General features: G+C 36.7%; 1 protein-coding gene across 2 annotated transcripts; it reads right to left on the bottom strand.

Annotated features, from left to right (window-relative positions):
• Positions 1-284: 284 nt before the first annotated feature.
• kif2c (kinesin family member 2C) lies at positions 285-19777 on the bottom strand. 2 transcript variants are annotated; one of them, XM_086093068.1, is made up of 22 exons: positions 19698-19777; positions 14657-14727; positions 14473-14567; positions 13121-13222; positions 12457-12505; positions 11855-11986; positions 11659-11778; positions 8273-8370; positions 8085-8180; positions 7939-7993; positions 7687-7849; positions 5385-5475; positions 5247-5310; positions 5074-5165; positions 3189-3331; positions 2834-3047; positions 2636-2746; positions 1133-1200; positions 958-1036; positions 794-877; positions 590-701; positions 285-476 (listed from the first exon to the last, which is right to left on the bottom strand). In XM_086093068.1, exons 1-22 carry the CDS (start codon positions 19712-19714, stop codon positions 418-420), a joined length of 2115 nt encoding a protein of 704 aa, XP_085949194.1. In that variant the 5' UTR covers positions 19715-19777; the 3' UTR covers positions 285-417. The 2 variants fall into 2 exon arrangements, with proteins under 2 accessions (XP_085949194.1, XP_085949202.1); XM_086093076.1 differs by lacking the exon at positions 19698-19777 and adding an exon at positions 14800-14917.
• Positions 19778-21159: the final 1382 nt, after the last annotated feature.

Below are 21159 nucleotides of genomic sequence, written 5' to 3'. Positions count from 1 at the left end.
GTAAAAAACAAGAAAAAACATCAGTCAGGATTTTTTTAACTATTGGTGAAATTATTCAGTTTTATTACATTTTCATAAAATGACATGCCACACTCCAACCCACATTGCCTCTGGAATCCTTTTCAGATAAGGTCCAAATTAATTGTAGCAATACGTCTCTACCTCACAGAAGAGAACATTGTTACTGTTGAATATTGGCGACCGGTAACTTGTCGTTGCTGGGATGATCGCGAACCACCTCATCACATTTCAAGTCATGTCAACGGGCACAAAGTACAGCAGTCAACAAGTAAAGCAACTTTATTAAATCAATGCTGACGTTATATTAAACAAACACACACACAGCGTTCACATTTTAATATAACCAAGTAAACATAAAAACAGCTCACATTATTGACAATCAATGTGATTGGTGACTCAGTGCTCCAGTCGGGCTCTCTCCTCCGCCAAAGCGCTACGCAATTCTATCAATATATCTGTTGATAGAATTCAAGAAACAAAGACGTCGTTAGGTTCGGCTTGGATTCGATTCAATAATTACCACGTGCTAGAGTTGAGTAAATCAGAATCGGATGGGATTTGCACAAACCCGTTAACTTGAAGGACTGGGAGAAATTCATGAGGTTGGCGAGATCCGCCTCAACGTCATACGTGGGATCCTCCATCGTCTTCAACACTTCCTTAGCTTTCAGATGAATGTTCTGAAACGGAGCAAACGTGAGAAGCATTTAAAGAGTCGTTTTTTTGTTTTGTTTTGAAAGCCAAAATGTGGCGTAAAGTGAAGAAATGCTACCTGAAGCTCTGCGTAGACCTTCTCCTCCAGATCTCCCACATGGCTTATGGCTTCGTAAATCACAGAGTTCTCCACAGCAGTGTCCTTAAAGACAAATGAACTTCGTCACGACAGGCGCTCGATTCATGAAAATCTCCGAGGAGGTTCTCTTCTATCAAGCTGACCTCCTCTGAAGAGCTGTTGATTGGCGCTTGGGTTTTGGCCTCAGCATTGACTTTGGGCTTACCATTGAGCTCCTTCACTCTGTGAAATGTTTATTTCAAGAAAAAAAAAAAAAAAATCAGGGTTGATTCAATTGAAGCAAGGACAATCCAGTTGGGCACCAAGTACGACGTATACCTGTCAGCGTAACGTAGTGTATTCATTGTGTATTCGCAAGAAGTCATTCCTGGTGACACCATTGCGATCTGATCAGGAGAGACGAAAGGGAGACATGCCATTTATGGGCGTGAACAAGTTTTGTATAAAAGCAGTTCCGTTAAGACGGGGGTCAGCATCCTTTACTGTCAAGAGACATTTTTAGGCCAAATAGAAAAAGGAAAAGAAAAAAAAGTCTGGAGCCACAAACATTTGAAGATTGTAAAGGACAAAACCTTGTTAGTATAATGTAATGCTAATTCGAGCTATAACACAAAAAAATGCAGCATCCAATACTTTTGAGATTGATTTTCTTCTACCTTTCATCTTGTTTTTGGAGGTAATTTTTCATACATTTTTACACTTTTCTGCCATATTCATGACATTTTTGGCAATTTTATGGACATATGGTAATTTTCCGCCTTTCTTCCTCTTTTGGACATTTTCTGCCTTTATTGCTATTAATTTTCTGACTTGGCAATTTTGTGGATATTTTATGGTAATTTTGGGGATTTCTTCTTGCTTTTGGACATTTTCTTTTCTGCCCTTTTTTTTTGTCAATTCCAAAGACATTTTATGGTACATTTCTGCCTTTTTTTTTAGTTTTGCTTTTTGGACAATTTCATGGACATTTTATGGTAATTTTCTGCTTTTCCTCTTTGGTTATTTTATGGTCACTTTTTGGACATTTTTATTTAATTCCTTTTTCTGACAATGAAAAAATTTGGACTCAAATGTATTTTTGAAAATTTAATTATTTATTTATCTAAATAATATTTCATCTAAAGAAACACAACAAACATGTTTAACTCATTCACAGCCATTGACGTCAAAAATTCATTTGAACTATTTCTGTTAGTTTAACATTTTTTCCACTGAGTATGAAAACCCAGAAAAAAGTTTTTACTGTACATTTAGAATTTGCGATTAGTTAACTACTGAAGTCATGTGATTTTAATCGCCTGACGACCTAATGTATAATAATCTTTTTTTGAAAAACGTAATTTTTAATAATATAATCTTGTTTAAAAAAAAAAAAAAAGAAGAAGAAAAGATTATTAAAATTAGGGTGTCAGAATTATTTTTTTTTGTAATTAATCGCATGACTTCAATAGTTAACTCATGATTAATCACAAATTTTATATCTGGTCTAAATGTACAATATATTTTTTTCATACTCGTTAACAAAAGTGGGAAAAAAAAATGTAAACTTATAGAAGTAGTTCAAATGAATTTTTGACGTCTATAGCAGTCAATGGCAGCAAATGAGTTAAAACAAAAATAATCTACAGGAGAGTAATAAAGAGCCGCATGTGTCAGACTTCTGCATTAAGACAAATGCAATAAATCATGACCAGCACAACCATTTCTCTTTGGTAGTAAAATGGGAGCCTGTAACGAGGAGACCTTCAAAAATTCCAAACCATGCAGCAAGAAAAGCACTTGTCAACCATAAACTAACATTCCGGGCGTCTACGTACGTACCATGCAGGTTCTCGAATTCTCTCCGATGAAGGAATCCCGGAGGACTTTGGTTAAAGTGCTCATCCTGAAAGGAATGTGATCGCTGTTCATGCCCAGTGAACGGATGCACTCCTGAGCGCAATCACACAAAAGCATTTAAGGAGGCGTTCAAAGGCCACGCGGTCAACCGTCGGACACACTCCGCAGTCAACGTTGCACCTTCAGGGCCAGCAGGCTGCGGTTGATCTCGGCCGTCTCCACCAGGGTGGCGCGGTCGTTGCTGCTGACGTCCGTGCCCCGCTCGTTGCCGGCCAAGTCGACCAGGGAGAACTTGCCGTGCAGCGTGGTGGCGCGGTCGTTGCGGCGAAGGATGATCTGGAGGACGGCGTGGGAGCGCGAGGAGTTGGCGTTGGCCGAGGTCTGGCCAAATGTTCTGGAGGGGGTTTGGTAGGCGTGGTCGTCACCAATCGCAGGAGAAAATTAATTTGGGAAAATTGACTCCAATTTTCAACGGAATGCAGAAGAATTTAACAGACGTCACATACTCATTTTGAGAGGGGGGGGGGGGGGTTACCTGCAAGAGCTGCCCAGCTGTATCATCTTAATGACGTCGTCAGCGGAGGGCACGTAGACCTCCTCCAGGCCCACCACTTGCACAAGTTGATTCTCATCCTGTAGCACCCGGAGCTTGGTCTTCTTATTCAGCAGGTCGTACACCTGCACAGAATTCCGTCACCATTTACTACCCGTGTCGGTCCTGTTCTCTCACAATTCTGATTGACCAGCAGCTGAACTGGATTAATAAAAAACGAAACTAAACAAAAAACACAGAGGTAGAAAGAAGAAAATGAAGGAACAAGGAGAGCAAATGAAACAAGACAAACAAAAATTTATAGTGTTAACTTTGTTAAAACAAAAAAAAAAATTCCATCAACTAACATTTTTTACCTAGACTCGACTAAAGCTTAACAAACAATAACTGGAACTGCATTTTTGTTGACTCATGAGACACAAATGTTGTCCACTTATGGACTAAAGAAAGTCATAGGGCTAGGTTTAATAAATTAATTTTTTTTTTTAAAAAATCGATTTTGAATCGATATTCCTTTCCATAGTCCAATATCGATTCATAAAACCACAAATCGATACATTTAAATATGGCTACCAAATGCGAATGTGCCTTTCTGTTATTCAGAGTTCCCCAAGAGGAGCCCAGTGTTTTTGCCACTTTATTTACATCGTGCTGTGGTTGTAATCGATTTCAATGATTATTTATCGTTTTGATCAGGTCTTGTTCCATAAAACATACATGATTAATGTAACTGGATTGGATGAAATTCTAAATGTAAATATTGTTTTTTTCCCCCCCATACTAATGCGCCAAAATTAAGAGCAAGAAGTTTCTGTTTGCAGAATTTATGCTTCTGAGAATGTCTTCCATATAAAAGTAAAATTGGTACTGCCTAAAATCCTTAACCGAATCAAAAATCAATGTGAATCATGAATCGAATCGATTTCGGAAATCGGAATCAATACCCAGCCCTATTTTGTAATAAAAATGTTAGTGGTGGTTGCTTAAAACGTAATATTACAGGGATACTTGACTGATTGAGCCCTTTTCAGCAGTCAAAATGTAATATTTTGTCCAGAATGAATTTGATAACTTCATTATTTTTCATGTACGATTAATAGCTTTCAAAACAAATTTTTCCACTTGCTGTTAATTGAAAGTGACATCACCAGTGCCGAAGAAGTAGGTAACGACCAACCATGGCTCAGTGTGCTGACCAAACCCAGAAAACAGGTGATGTCACCTTCAATTGACAGCAAGTGGAAACATTTGTTTTGAAAGCTATTAATCGTACATGAAAAATAATGAAGTTATCAAATTCATTCTGGACAAAATATTACATTTTTACTGCTGAAAATGGCTCAACCAGTCAAGTATCCCTTTAGTCCATTTAATCGACGTTAATCTGACCACTAACTAATGCTGGCTAACTTACTAACTTGTAGCTATAGTAGCCGCTTGTTGATATACTGGAAACGTGTGTGATGGTTTTCAACAAAAAGATGAGAGAAAATTCAATGCTATGTCAAATGTTTTAGATGAAATTGAAATTTTCAAATGTAAAAGTGTAAAATGATTCTCCTGACTAAAACATTGACAGTTTTTGTTGACTAAAACTAGACTAATAATATTGTTTTCTTGAACTAAAATAAAGACCCAAATGCTTGACTTAGTCGAATAAAAGTTGAATAAATAAAAATTGAATGAGGTGGACTAACTATGATAAAAACTAACAAGCGTGATTGAAACAAGACTAAAACAATTGTATTTTTTTAATTTATTTTTTTATGGCCGATAAAACTAACACTAAAAAAATGAACGAGAACAAACTGAGTACGTGCAGTCGAGAGCAAACAAATGAGGACGGACAAAAGACACGCGGACTTACTTTGCCGTTGTAGATCTCAAAGAAGCTGACGTAAGCAGACAGATTCATGTTGGCGTACCTCCTCTGACTGAGGCAGGTGAAAACATCCTGGGCTAATATAAATTAATATAAAAAACGGTGTCAAGAAACATGGCGGGCGTGAAATTAAAAGGCGATGCGGCTGTCGTTCCCACCTGCCAAGGCGTAGATTCCCTTGGCGTGGTTCTGCTGCTTCCCGGAGAAATCGCCACCCATGGTCTGTGCAAGCGAAAAACAAGTCAAACCACGCCGCCATCTTGACTCGTCACTCTTCACTCTGCAAGACCACTCACGTGAGTTTTCCCGCTTCCCGTCTGTCCGTAAGCGAAACATGTGGCCATGCCCCCTTCGAAGACCGACTGCACCAAAGGCTTTGCGGTGAACCTGGACAGCAGAAAAAGTGCTTGGAAAACCGAACGCTCGCAGATCTTTATTCACGATTAACCATCACACCTCCAGTTTTAATAATAATAATAAAAACATCTGATTGATATAGCGCTTTGCTAGACACTCAATAAAACATCGGATACATTTATTCATTAGGGGTGTGCCCCCCCCCCCCAAAAAAAATCGATTCTCATAAGAATTGCGATTCTCATTTTGTACGATTCAGAATCAATTTTAAATGTCCCAAAATCGATTTTATTAAAATTATTTTATACTGTCTTGCCTTTGTGTGTGCCTTTATTTGGAGCGCTGTTCATGTTGTACCCGATTTGGCCACTGAGGGGCAGTGTGGTTCCACGCCGTCTGATACACTGTTAAGTTGTTGCCACATTAGAGAGTAGAAGGAAGAAGTGTCACGATCAAGCTATTCCAATAAAAGTTTTTTTTGCAGCGTGGAGCCATTTTTTTGAGTGATAAAAGTTCCGCGAGTAGCGCGCTTATTAGCATTAGCGAGTCAGACTAGATCATTACAATTCCTTGCACATCTATAGATTGAAGCAAAAATCATTGTCAATCAAATCGTTTTGTATCGAAAATCGATTCTGAATCGAATCGTTAGACATTCAAAGATAACAGATTTAACAAGAGTAGATTTAGACCTAGATTTTTTTGTTTATTGTATTAGAACAAATATAACATTTTTGATTAATCGTGAGTTAACTAGCGAAGTCATGCGATTAATTATGATTAAAAAATGTATTCGCCTGACGCCCCTAATTTTTAATATGGGCAAAAAACAAAACAAAAAAATATAAAAAATGTATCATGCATCAGATTACAATTTGTAATCGTAATTAACCGCATGACTTCCCTAGTTAACTCACGATTAATCACAATTTTTATATCTGCTCTAAATGTACAATAAATAATAATTTCTAGGTTTTCATACTCTTGTTAACAAAAATGAAAAGAAAAGTTAAACAGAAATAGTTAAAAATAATTTTTGACGTCTATTGCTGTCAATGGCAGTGAATGAGTCAAAAATATATACAATTCCCCTAGAGCAGTGGTTTTTAACTCATTCACTGGAAGCCATTTTCATTGAAGCAACCCCCTTCCCTCCCGGTTGTTTTACTGGATTTTGACGGATTTTGCAAGGCCCACAGAATATTGTGCTCGATTGCTATAAAAACATGGAACCTACCAAATGAAAGATTAGTCTTTTCTTTTATCAGGAAAAAAAGTATATTTGTATCTGTTTTGCAGCAATTAGCATTAGAATTTAGCTTAAGTTTCATCAATATTCACATTCCTGGTGAAGACTGACAAAAAGAACTTGTTTGCAACATGGCCCTGGTTGATCTCTTATACTCTGCTGCCTTTTACTTTTATTAAATAACTACTATTGCTTTAAGCCACCTCTTCAGGTCAGAAGCTGCATCAAAGCCTTCTGTATGCTCTGGCATAAACAACAAAAACGTGTAAATACGTTTGTGGGAGTGTAGGACAAAGTATCAAAAAACAATTTTAGACATTTGAGTTAACCTGGGTTGGACTGAACATTAACTCATCCACTGCCATAAATTCATTTTAACTATTTCTATTAGTTAAAAAAAAATATCCACTTTTTTTTAACAAGAGTATGAAAACCTAGAAATTTATTTTTTTGTACACATAGAACAGATATAAAATTTGTCATTAATCGTGAGTTAACTAGTAAAGTAATGCGATTAATTACGATAAAAAAATTTAATCACCTGACACCCCTAATTTTAATAATATTTTTATTTAAAAATAAAATAATTGTAATTATTTTTTTCTAATCATCTTAATTTTTTTTTTTTTTTTAAATAAGATTATGTAAAAATTAGGGCCGTCAGGCAATTGCCATTTTTAATCGTAATTAATCGCATAACTTCACTAGTTAACTCACAATTAATCAAATTTTCTATCTGTTCTAATATAATAATAAAAATTCTAGATTTTCATACTCTTGTTAACAAAAGTGTGAAAAATGTTGAACCAACAGAAATAGTTCAAATGAATTTTTGACGTCTATAGCCGTCAATGGCAGTGAATGAGTTAAGCTAGCAGCAAACTTACATGGTTTTAAATATCAGTAGACATGTAATTCTTTGGTTCTTGTCGAGTTTGACAATAACAAGGAGAATAAGACGCTTTATTTTGGCTAGCTAAAGAAGCCCTTACCTGTAGACCAAGTCATTGGTGGATGTTTCATCAAAAGAATAGTCAAATTGGAAGAGTTGGTTCTCCAAGTACTTGGTCAGGTCCACTTTTTGCTTCGGCTCGTGGATCAGCAGAGCGCCTCTCCCGGGCACCGAGACCACATCGATCTCCTTTTTATTCAGCTCTAAATCGAGAGGAAACAAAAAGTCTTAAGGAGTCTTGTGAAAGGCGTCGAAGCGCCACTTTTGGTACGAGCGCAAAATGTGTACGCACCTTGCTTGTTCAGGGGTCGTTTGCGAACGCACACACAAATCCTGTGAGGCTCAATCTTAAAAAATAATAATACACAGAAACATTATTTATTTATTTATTTATTTTAAAGAGAAAAAAAGAAAATATTTATTCAAGATGGTGCGTACCGCGTCACTGACGGATAACGGGATGCTTTCCATGGTCTCTCGGAAGTCTTGGATCATTTCGTAGAATTTCTGGTTAGGCCGGGATGGCTCTTTGAACTTGCAAAGCGAACGCGGGAGGCAAAGTTTTCACTTGTACATCGGCAAGTTCCGTTCCACGTTTTAAAAGCAAAGAATTAAGCACGACTTACTTTGCCCTTTTTGGTCTGCATTTCAGGGAGTTTGGCGACATTCGACAGCCTTTTGTTGCCTTTGTTGATTTCCTGGTGACTCACGGTTTTCCTTCGGCCTGAAAGATGCGGAAAGAAAAACATGCCTCGTGTCATTTATTTAACTTAAACTCATTTACTGACATTGACGGCTATAGACGTCAAAAATTCATTCAAACTATTTCTATTAGTTTAACATTTTGCTAAAGAATATGAAAACCAATTTTTTTTTAAATTGTACATTTAGAACAGATATACAATTTGTTATTAATTGTGAGTTAACTAGTGAAGTCATGAGATTATAAATTTAAATCGCCTGACGCAACTAATTTTCAATCTTTTCTTTTTTTTTTCCACATCAGGATATATTTTTTTTTGTAATTAATCGCTTGACTTCAATAGGTAGCTCACAATTAATCAAAATTTGTATATCTTTTCTAAATGTACAATTACATATTTTTCTAGATTTTCATACTCTTGTTAACAAAAGTCGGAAAAAAGCTAAACTAATAGAAACAGTTCAAATGAATTTTTGACGTCTATAGCCGTCAATGGCAGTGAATGAGTTAAGAAGCAGCCATTTTGTTGGCAAGCCGAATTGTTGCAAACCGGGACATTTGTAAATGAACATTCCACTGAAATTACTAGAAATGTATATAGTATTTGTTTTTTTTGACATTATAAACAGTTTCAACATTTTTGTTTGTGTGCCGTGAGATTTTATTTTTAATGTTAAATTAGCATTTCCTTCATAAAAGCAGGGCTCCAGGACAAACTTTTTTGTTTTCCTTTTACGTGGAGCAAAGTCACCCCTAACTTAAAGAGTCAACCTAAAAAAAAAAAAATGTTATTGACGATAATATATTCTCTGCAGTCCAAATACTGTATTCCGGTTCATATTGCAAAATCCAGCCATTTTTATCCATCTCAGGGCGGCCATTTTGTCACTTGCTGTCGACGGAAGATGACATCACAGTTGCTCGGGTCTCAGAACAACCAATCAGAACGCTGCTTCAGAAAACAGGTGAGCTCTGATTGGTTGTTGCCTGAACTCTGAGCAACATTGATGTCATTTTCAGTCAACAGCAAGTGGCAAAATGGCCGCCCCCTGAGATGGATAAAAACGGCTGGATTTTGCTTCAGAACTCATATTCCACAAATGGAATATTAATCAGAATGTCATGTTTAGACTAATGAGGTCACATGTAACATATTGTCAAGAAATGTTTACGGTTGACTTCCACTTTAAGAAAATACTAAAAGTTTAGAGCAATAGTGGTCTGAACGTCGGCCATTTATCAAAATTTCATGAACAAATTATAAATAACATTCACTTAAAGTAGGGATGCACTGAAATGAAAAAGGTTTGGCCGAAGCCGAAACCGAAAAAAACGAAAACCGAAACGTAAACATTTTTATAAATTATGCCAATTTTTACCATCATTGCATTTATTATAATTAAAATTATAATAGAATAAAATATTTATTTAGCATTTTAACAAAGCACGATATAAATTGTTATGTGTCCACACCGCAGACATGTTGGCCAATGGTACATTAAACGAGGGTTGAGCATTTTCTGGCGGTGCGATCGCACCTTAGTCAATGTAGTTCGCACAGGCGGGCACGGATGCGTGCGGCGGGACACAAGGTGCGGCGCACTTCAAATCGGCACATTCACATATTCACCAACGTTTAAAAATAAATAAATACATTTGTTCGCAGCAGCTCATCGGCTTCGGGAACGGACTGCAAAGTCACACTTGGCGTCCTGTACAGGTCTGTCGCTACCCGGAGATAGCGTTAAGTGTTTCCGTGTTTAAAACTGTTGATAGCAATAGCGCTAGCATTAGCTAAAGTATTTAGCACGGCCATCGGGATTAGGTGAAAAAGTGGAAGCGTTTGAGCGGCTCATACATTTTATATATATATATATATATATATATATATATATATATATATATACACATATATATATATATATTATATATACACATATATATATATATATTATATATACACATATATATATATATATTATATATACACATATATATATATATATTATATATACACATATATATATATATATTATATATACACATATATATATATATATTATATATACACATATATATATATATATTATATATACACATATATATATATATATTATATATACATATATATATATATATATTATATATACATATATATATATATATATTATATATACATATATATATATATACATTATATATACATATATATATATATACATTATATATACATATATATATATATACATATATTATATATACATATATATATACATTATATATACATATATATATATATACATATATATATTATATATACATATATATATTATATATATATTATATATATATTATATATATATTATATATATATATATATATAAATATATATATATATAAATATATAATATATATATATTATATATATATATATATATTATATAATATATAAATATATATATTATATATATATAATATAAATATATATATATATATATAAACATTTATATATATATATATATATATACACATATACAGTACGTTAACAATACAATACCGTTTATATATATATATATATATATATATATATATATATATACATACAGTACGTTAACAATACAATACAATACCGTTTATATATATATATATATATATATATATATAAAAAAGGAAGGCGCTGCGGGAGGAAGAGTGGCTCACCCGTACTGCAGTACACGACAGTTCTGTCTTTTTTCGACCCGCCTAAATGTTGTACAGCAAGCCACGCCCCTCTCCTCGGATGTGCGCAATGACCCCGGGAGCTGCTGCGACCGACCGGTGCAAACTCCCACGGTCAAAAGCCAGCGAGAAGAGAGGCGGACACTCGCCCCCGCGTTCGCTGTTTAATTCAAACAGACGCTTGCTTGCATCACCACAACCTATTTTGGCCGAACGCCGAAAATGGCAAAAGTAGCCATTTTTAGTACGAGATTTTTCGGTGGCCGAATATTCGGTGCATCACCAACTTATAGTGACAGATATTTCATGACAAATGGAGTTAGTCCACTGTAGTTCTTGGCAACTTCAAAATTATATATTTTATTGGCCAAGTGTCCTCTTTTTCAGTCTCTGGGTTCCCGAGGTTGACTAGTGGGGGCTGCACAGAACCGATTGGAGGTTGACTTCCCCTTTAAAAATGGCAAATTTACAAGCAGATGAAAATGTTACCTGCACAGTCTCAAATTTTAGCAGCAGAACGTGTAAGGGACAGTCTGGAGTCCTGAAAACGTTGGTGCGTGCGCTACATCTTCTGACCGATGGCAAACCGACCTGAAGATTTAACCGGAGGATTCTTCACCACGTCAACATTTTCCTTAACGGCCTCGTGGACAAAAGGCACAGATGACGTTGGTATCGCCTCCCTCTTCCGTCGCAGCTCATTCAGAATCCCTACGCAAGGCGGAAAAACAAAATGCATCAAGGTCAGCAGACGTGCTTGGAGGGATATTGTGGAGATCGGACCTACTGGAGTTTGTGAGGGCCGGCGAAGTTGGAAGTTCGAGGCCGGTCGGCCCCGGAGGTCCCTCGCTAGACGGCGGGGGGACGGAAATTTGAGGCTGGAACCGGGACGTTTGTCTGACCTGAGAACGGCCTACAACTGAAATTGAAAATTGGGGGAGGGGAAAGTAATTACAAAAAAAATAAAAATAAAAATACAGATAGCGGCATTGGATTCTTTTTGAAGCACAATTTCTAAGAATGTCAGAGCAAGAAAAAGTATTTCCCGGTGCGAAATGAGTGGTCGCTGGCTAATCGGCGTGATTTGCGTCCATTCCCCGGTGAAACAATCAACCACATCCTCTACATCCGTGTTCAGTGATGTTCTGTTCTCAGGTTGCTTGCTGTGCACTCGCACCTCGATCCCACCCAGAGAGGCGTGAAAATGAGAATGAGCGATTTGCTTTAAGAGCGAGAGAGGGACGGCGCATGCATTGCCTTGCCTTCGGTGGTGTCCACTGATTGGGTGGAAGCTTTTTTTGGGGGGGTGGGGGGGGGCATGGCATTAGATGACAAGTTCCACAACACAACATTCCAAACAAGTCAAACCAGCGGCTTTTATTTACGTACAGGTGGCCGGGGCAGGGATCCTGGATGAGCGCAGTCGACCCTCGTACTTCTACCGAAACAGATGAATAGCATACATATAAATAATAATTGATGCATGCAACGCCCTTACAGGGAAAAATATATTTGTTGGATAAATACGAGTCTGGAAAAAGCCTAAATTGCCTCGCATATTATACATGGAAATGATTAACTCATTCACTGCCATTGACGTCAAAAATTCATTTTAACTATTTCTATTAGTTCAACATTTTTTCCACTTCTTTTAACAAGAGTATGAAAACCTAGACATTTTTTTTGTACATTTAGAACAGATATAAAATTTGTGATTAATCGTGAGTTAACTATTCAAGTCATGCGATTAATTACAATTTAAAAAAACTAATCGCCCGACGCCCCTAAATTTTCAACAATCTTTTCTTACCCCCTCCAAAAAAAAAAAAAAAAAAAGATTTAAAAAAATGTCTAGGTTTTCTTACTCTTGTTAACAAAAGTGGAAAAAAATGTTAAACCAATAGAAATAGACGTTTATAGGCGTCAATGAATGTATATTATAAAAAAAAAAAAATATATATATATATATATATATATATATATATATTGTTCACCTTTGGACTTAGTCCATCAATCGATAAATAAATAAATAAATAAATAAATAAACAAACACCTTTGCTGAAGGAGGCGGCTGGGATTTGTCCACGGACTTAAGAGCGGATTGGATGTGGTCCTCCAGATCCGGATTGAGCGCACACAAGTCGTTCAATTCCAGCTGGATCAAAGAGCAACAAGTCAGCGCAGAAAACATCGGTGGCGAGAAGTACAAATGCTGTACCGAGATTTTGCAAGTATCTGTATTCGAGTATGTGTACTTTGATTTTTCAAAATCTCACAACAGAACAAACAATTAATTAATTAACTGACATCAAGTTGGTCACATTTATTCACAACTATTTGTAAATTGTTTAATTGGTTTAAGACCACTTAAAAATTCTCAGAATTTCAGTTTACCAACTGTAAATATTGTCAGATTTCTGTAGTCCTCCAAGAAAGCAAAAAGATTATTTGCTAACATTGCTTATATATATATATATATAAATATAAATATATATAAATATAAAGACCAGTAACCAAACTACAATTGCTATAAGTTTGCACCAATTGAAATAATGTCCTGAATTTATTCCAATTAAATTGAGATTTTGACTGATATACAGTAATGATATGTCAATCCTAATAAAATAATTGTTTTACTTATGTAAATTTCAGAGCCTTTTTTTTTTTAAACGAAATTAACAGTACTTCTACCAGTCTTAGTTTTTATTTTATTTTTATTTTTTTACACAAGTACTCAAGGTTCTATATTAACAGCCACCTGAAGTTCACTGATACTGTGCCAACTGGGCCACTACAAATTAACAAAATAATCAACTACTGCCTGATGTGCCAAAATTGTGCACTGAGGTTCAGGACCCAACAAAATCCAAAATAAAATGTGGAGAGCTTGTAGTTTTCAAGCAAGATATGAAGGTGGCGTCACTTATCAATTATGAGTAAAAAGTAAGAGTAATAGACATGTTTTGTCAAAATTGATCACTGTAATGCTTTGTTGCAGAAGGAAAGTCATCCTTTTGAAGGTAATTCAGCTTGTATTTCTTGTGCTCAAAAACTTTTGAAAAAGAGTTTGGGATGATGACGTTACACGCGCGTTTGCTTTTGTGACATTAAAGTATCTTTGTACAGTCGAGGGCTGTATTCATTGATTGATAAAAAAAAAGAAAATAAATCAATACTATACTTTGTAACACATGATCTAACATTTGCATAGTGGAGCCAAGAGAAACACTGTGAATTTAAGAGAATAGACTATTGGGGCAAATCCATATCATTTTATGTAACCAAATTTGAATTTAGTTTCTAAATGTAGGTTGGTGTTCCTGACAGTGTTTTTAGGTCGATAGAGAAAGCCTACTCTGTAACTAACAGTGCAACTGTTAGTTACAGAGAGTATTTTTGACTAACCTCCTTCCTTCGATGTTTATCCGCCTCGACCCACTCCACCATCAAGGTGGAATTGAGAGCGTCGACCGAGTGGACACTTGCACGATGGACGCGACCTAAGTAGGCACGTAAGCAACGTGTCGGTCACAAACCATAAGACGACAAACACGACACGACGGCGTCTTAAAGAATATTATTAACTCACCATCGCTGCGACTGATTTTCACAGAAAGTCCAAGTAGGAGCGTTGACAGTCTGGTCTCCATGTTGACTACTCTGTGAACGCAAAATACCAAATATTTATTATTATTCTTCGCCCGTTGAATAAACCGTCATCCGTCATTTTACCTTTTTTTCCCCCTTTGTTTGTCTGAACGTGTACTCGGGCGTTGGATTACAAGTCCGCCAACGCTCTTCTTCACAAACACCAGCCAAAATTTGAACTGAATTTATTTCCGACTGTTTAACGATCTGATTGGTCGTCGTTGGTGTGACGCTTCTTCTTCTTTGGAAAAACACGCGTTAGACTTCTATAGCGCCATTGAGTGGCTTTATGGAATATTGTCGAATGTTGCCATAATAATAATAATAATAATAATACCCGGAAACTTGAAAAGGATAAGTGGTATAAAAATGGATAATAAGAATATTTGCAACCCTGAACTTGTTGGTTGGATGGTTAATTTAATGATCATATCATTACGTCTGTGTGTGTGTGTTCCCAAGTGTCTAGATAAGGAATGAAGGGCAGAAAAAAACCGTCGTCATCATTGAGCGTACCATCTTTTCAACAAGTCACGATTGACGGTCCGATTATGTATTTTTAAAACGTTTTTTTTGTTGAATAGCCATAAATATGCCCTTAAACTTTCTGTGTGATTTATTTGACCAAGAACAGGTAGAAAGAGGCCAGGCTGGTTATCTGGGTTCGTAATCATAACAATGGCGCCACCTAGAGGCATGATATAAACGATACAAGATTATAATCCAGCCGTTTTCATCTAAAAAAACAAAAAACAAACACATTTATTAGATGTTTCCATGTAGTGATATTTTACTATGTAACAATAATATTTGTACAATGACTGCAAATTTAAGGAGTATAATATTGAATCACAATATACTACTTAAATGTTAAACATACATTTGACATGTATGTATAGTGTTGGTTGTATGATTCTTTTGCACATTGTTTCAGTAGTAGTAGTGTGCATAACAGTTATAGTATTAAACCTCCTGTCACCTTTGTTTCTAGAGAACAGATCATGTTCTTGGGTCAATTCGACACGGGACATAAATTATGATAAAGTGTCGGAAATGAAAGTAAATCCCAATAAAAAAAAATTGTATCTCATTGCTAGTTCAAATTGCTAATATGTGAAATGAACCATTTTCATTGATTACAAGATTTTAAGTTAACCATAGCACAAAATGAACACGTCATATACCACGTACCATAATTGTGCAGTCGGTAAGGATAACATTTGAGTTTAGGTTCTGCAGTTTTTGTTGACATATTGTTTCATGGCCAATACTCATTATTTGACATTGAAGCATCGTCGCCTGTCAAAAAAAAATAATAATCCTGTTCCCTGCTGCAGCTCAGTGCCAATTTTAGAAGCTTTAAGCCAACACACTGCTCCAACACATAGTCCAATTGACACTATCCGTGACAAATAACTTGACACAGGATCTGTTCGAGACAACTCATGCCGCAGAATGCAAACTACTAGCACTCACAGGCCACCAGTTGCCCATCACTGATCTAAAGGAAGAGCGTTTGTTCTGAGAGCAAACCAGTATGGAGCATTGGAGTAGGCCAAATGAGAGCGTTTAAAAGATTATATGAGATTGTTCCAGTAGTTTGAAATGTATGATAAGGGAGAGGATGTGAGTGTTGTGAGAGGATTAAACCAACACGGGAGAGTGTTTCAGTTTTGTATGTGAGAGCATTCCAGTAGGCTGTGAGAGAGTTTCAAATAATATATGACATTGTTTCAGTAGTGTGAAATGTGAAAGGATGTGAGTTGTGTGAGAGCATTAAAGCAAAGTGGGAGAGTGTTTCAATTGTATCTTAAGTGTTTCATTATTGTGTGAGAGAGCATTTCAGTAGGCCCGAGTGGGAGAGCTTCAAAGATTATATGAGATTGTTCCAGTAGTTTGAAATGTATGACAAGGGAGAGGATGTGAGTGTTGTGAGAGGATTAAACCAACACGGGAGAGTGTTTCAGTTTTGAATGTGAGAGCATTCCAGTAGGCTGTGAGAGAGTTTCAAATAATATATGACATTGTTTCAGTAGTGTGAAATGTGAAAGGATGTGAGTCGTGTGAGAGCATTAAAGCAAAGTGGGATAGTGTTTCAGTTGTATCTTAAGTGTTTCATTATTGTGTGAGAGAGCATTTCAGTAGGCCCGAGTGAGAGTTTCAAAGATTATATGACATTGTTTCAGTAGTGTGATATGTATGATATGTGAGAGGATGTCGGGTTGTGTAAGAGCATTTCAGCAGTGTGGGGAGTGTTTCAGTATTGAATGAGAGAGCATTGTAGTAGGCCGAATGAGAGTGTTTCAAAGATTATATGAGATTGTTTCAGTAGTGTGAAATGTATGAAATGTGAGAGGATTAAAACAATGTGGGTGAGTGTTTCAGTAGTGTGTGAGAGAGCATTTCTGTAGGCCATGCAAGGACGTTTGAAATAGTAGAGATTGTTTCAGCGTTGCGTTATAGTCATGTGTGAGCAAAAGGAAACTTAGTAGTGCGTAAAAGAATTTGAAAAAGAAGTTTAGTCGTGTTTGAAAGGATTTGAGTTGTGTGAGAACACATTTCACTAGTGCGTATGAGTGTGTCTCAGTTGGGAGTATGAAAGCATCTCTGTAGTGTATGAGAGCATTTCAGTAGTGTGTGAAAGCATTTAGTAAGTCTGTGTTTCAGTAGTGCATCTAAGAGAAAAAAAATCAATAGTTTGGATGAGAGCGTTTTAAGTTATGGCCGTTGTTTCTGTAGTGAGTGTGAGAGTTTCAGTAGTATGTATGAGAGTGTTTCAGTAGTGTGTCGATAGTGCTTTCGTAGTGTGGGTGTCGGAATTTTTAACATTTCAGAAGTGAATGTAAAAAAAAAAAAATCAGTATTGTGTGTGAAAGCATTTTAACTAAATATATGAGTGTTTCAGTAGTTTTTGTACTATGAGAGCATTTCATTGGCGTGTCGTGATAGTGTTTCAGTAATAAATGTGGGAGCGCCCTTGAACCCTACATTCTCCACAAATGAAAGAATGGTGACAGTTTTCATGACTCATATGAACAGAGTGCAGGTAACCTATATTTAGACCCCCCCCCCCCCCCCCCCCCCCTTAATTCCGTGTCTCCGCTCACTCCCCCATGACATCAACAAGCAAGGCCAGCTGGAGAATGACCCATAATTCAGCTCGGCCTTGCCTTGAGCGTCCCATTTTCCCTCTTCACTTCCAGCCCCCCGCAAGCCTAAACACTCCTTTGTGTCCGCACCCTCTCAGACCCCCTACAAACTATACACAAGCAGGTATGTGTACACATTTTCCCGCAAGTGACGCCGACATATGACATATCAAAGGTTTAATAAACAGCTTGGTGGGCGCCCCCTTCCCCGCTCCCTCCCCTCAGCAAAGGATGAAAAATAAACAGATCTCTGTGGGCTCGGACCATTTGGTGGGTCTCGCCTGCGGATGACTGGGTGGCCCAGGGCTGCTCGGTGTGAGGCCTGGGATGGAGCCACAACTGTTTCCTGTGAGCTGCCCAACCCCCACCGCCTCTCCACAACTGCCGCGGTGGGTGGCATTACCCCCCCCCCCCCCACACACACACACACACGGACCCCCTTCTCCGCTAACCCCCCCTCCAGTGCTCTCGTCTTATGCTCCTCCTCCATTTTTTCTATACTTCCCATCCGCTAGCTCACAGCCGCTAACATGCCCCCTAGTGGCTATCTGGAACAGAGGTTTGTAAAAACTTTTTGTACCAAGTACTGATTTTTCATTGTAGTTCATTTTTATTTTGTTTTGACTTTTGTTTTTAAATGTAGTAATTTTTAGTGCAAGTTTTTTTTAATCAGTTGGACATTAAAAAAAAAAAGGTTCATTTTTAGTTTAGTTTTAGTTTAAAAAAAAATGTGGTTGTAGAGTGTCATAATAATAATAATAATAATAATAATAATAAAAAGATCAAACTACCATTCAAACAGCTATTTGACCTTACAGCAATACCGAATAAATAAAATAAACCCCGAAATATGATGTTAATTGACAAAGATGAAAATGAAGGACATTTTCACTAAACGTAAATGTAAGATGTAGTTTTAGTAGAAACATTTTTTTTTAAAAGACGGCATTTTCGTTTTTATTTTACTGTTTATTTATTTTATTTTATTTATATTAGATTTTATTTATATTTATTTATTATTTATTTTCTATTATTTATGTATTTTTATTGTATTTATTTTAATATTCATATATTTTGTATTTATTAAATGTTTTTCCTATTTTTGTTTCCGTGTTTTCGTAAACTATACAGTAATAATCTTAATGCACAGTTATAATATTAAACCTAGTTAAAGAATCATTCAGTTAGAATGTATTGTAAAGAAATTTCACGTAAGTATCCAAAGAGAAATAGTTGCTAACGTAACGGAACTGTTGGCAGTAATTCTTTCGCATACCACCAGAGTAGCGCTGTTCAACTAAAATTTAAAAAAAGTGCACCACAGAAGGAGGCTTTTCAAGCATGGACGTAAATTTGCATGCAGATGAATAAATGTGGTTAATCAACTCATTGTTTCATTTATTCCTCACTAATGGCTCTAAGACCTTTGAAAAAGAGTTTGGGCAAGACGACGTAACATAGGCGTTTGCTTTTATTTAGGCGTTAAAGGCTTTTTTTGTTATGGTCGGCGCTTTGATGTGCACGGTTTGTGTTCGATAACAGTGGAATTAATTAGTGCTTCTTTTTATATTAAATTAAGCGATTAAACACGTTGTGTTGACGGTGAGTGTGCAACAGTACATGATCGCAAAGCAAGGTCTAATGCCAACTTGAATGAAGAAGTGTTTGGAAGTCAAGCAAGATATTTGTTTTTTACTGCATTTCCTGAAAAGTTGTTTTTTTTTGGTAGGTACAAAGATTCTTGCCGATCGTGTTTTTGAGGGTGAGCGCCACTATTAAAAAATATCTCCCATTATCAATCATTTATTGATCAATTTCTTCAAATCAACTTACTTCCATTTTGTAGTCATTTTCTCTCTCCTTGCTCTTCTTAGTCTTTTCTTGTCTACGTGCAGTCCGTGCTTACTGCCTGAAACGGAAGACTTGATTGGCTGGGTCAGGTCATGTGGGATGGTCTTAACCCGCACGTAATGTTTCATCACTACCGTAAAACCTATAATGGCACGTCACTTAAAATAGAAATTTCATGTAACTTTATCGTTATTATTATTATTATTTTTAATTGGTGGGAGGTGTCTCGGTGTGGGTCCATATGAGACTGCTTCTGTGTCAATTTGCCAATTCGTAGCTTTACTTTATTTTGGTTTTATTTGGTCTTACTATGCAGTACTTAACTTCGGACCATCAATCGATCAAACTTTATTTATATAGCACCTTTCATACATTAAAATGCAATTCAGGGTGCTAAACAAAACATTCATAATACAATAAGAAGAAATAACAACTATGCCCCCAACATCGAACGCGCACACACGCGCACAAAAAACAACAAACATGGTGGGGCACAGAGAAACCATGTGAGGAAAGGAAACACTAAAGCTAAAAACTAAAAGACAATAAAATAAAAACAGTTATAAGCTAAAAGAAAACAGAATAAAATGCAAAAACAAAACTAAAAAACAATGATAAAAAGAACTGGGAACTAAGAAAATAAATAAAAGGGGTTAAAAAAGTTTAAATGCCAATCTAAAAAAGTGTGTCTTGAGCCTCCTTTTAAAAATATCAACAGTCTACCTTTTGCCCAAAGTCATCTAGGATAGACTCCAACTCACCTGTGACGGATCGGCAGTATAGAACCTGGATGGACGGATGAGTCTGAACGCTGTAAGGGGGGGTCGGGGGGGGGGGGGGGGTCACTTGCATCTGGCACACATGTGCCAAAGTGAACAGATACCCGGATTTCCAGGAAGGAAACAATCATTTAGATCCTCGATCCCAGCAGAGATTAGTTTAATTAAGCCGACAGCAATCGAGAGCTCCTTTTACACTACATTTAAAAAATGCTGTTTTTCCTGTGACGCGGTTCTGCGTGAATGGCATCAACATGGAATGGGTGCGTGGGTGGCTGACTGAGGGATGGAAGGGGGAGGGGGGGGGGGGGGTGGCAGTTGTCCTTTCAAGATTACTGCTTATAGAGATACTGTTATGCATTTTAAGGAAGTACCGACAATTTGAACATTTCCCTCAGTCAACAAAAAACAGATGATCAGATTATTTTTGAGTGATGTGGGGAGTGCCACGGGATTGGACAGTTGCGAATTTCGTATTTCAGTACGTAATATGGAAACGTTTCATTGAGATGTGTGAGATTTGAGTTGTGAGATGATTTCAGTAATGCGTATGCGAGTGTTTGTGAGAGCATTCATCCATATGTGAGTGTTCAACAATGTGTGAGAACATTTCAGTGTGTGAGTGTTTCAGTAGTTTTTGTGAGAACTTTCAGCACCTGTGAGAG

Source organism: Leptonotus elevatus, chromosome 1 (genome assembly GCF_054856555.1).
Source record: "Leptonotus elevatus isolate MCC_2025b chromosome 1, RoL_Lele_1.0, whole genome shotgun sequence".
In the NCBI taxonomy this organism is placed as follows: Eukaryota; Metazoa; Chordata; class Actinopteri; order Syngnathiformes; family Syngnathidae; genus Leptonotus; species Leptonotus elevatus.
This window is presented reverse-complemented; position numbering and strand designations above follow the sequence as displayed.

Excerpts from the sequence above, each read along its gene's own strand:
- kif2c (XM_086093068.1), bottom strand. Across the intron at positions 3,048-3,188 it reads CAGCTGGGCAGCTCTTGCAG|AACATTTGGCCAGACCTCGG; the intron begins GTAACCCCCCCC and ends AACCCCCTCCAG. Across the intron at positions 2,747-2,833 it reads GCAGCCTGCTGGCCCTGAAG|GAGTGCATCCGTTCACTGGG; the intron begins GTGCAACGTTGA and ends GATTGCGCTCAG.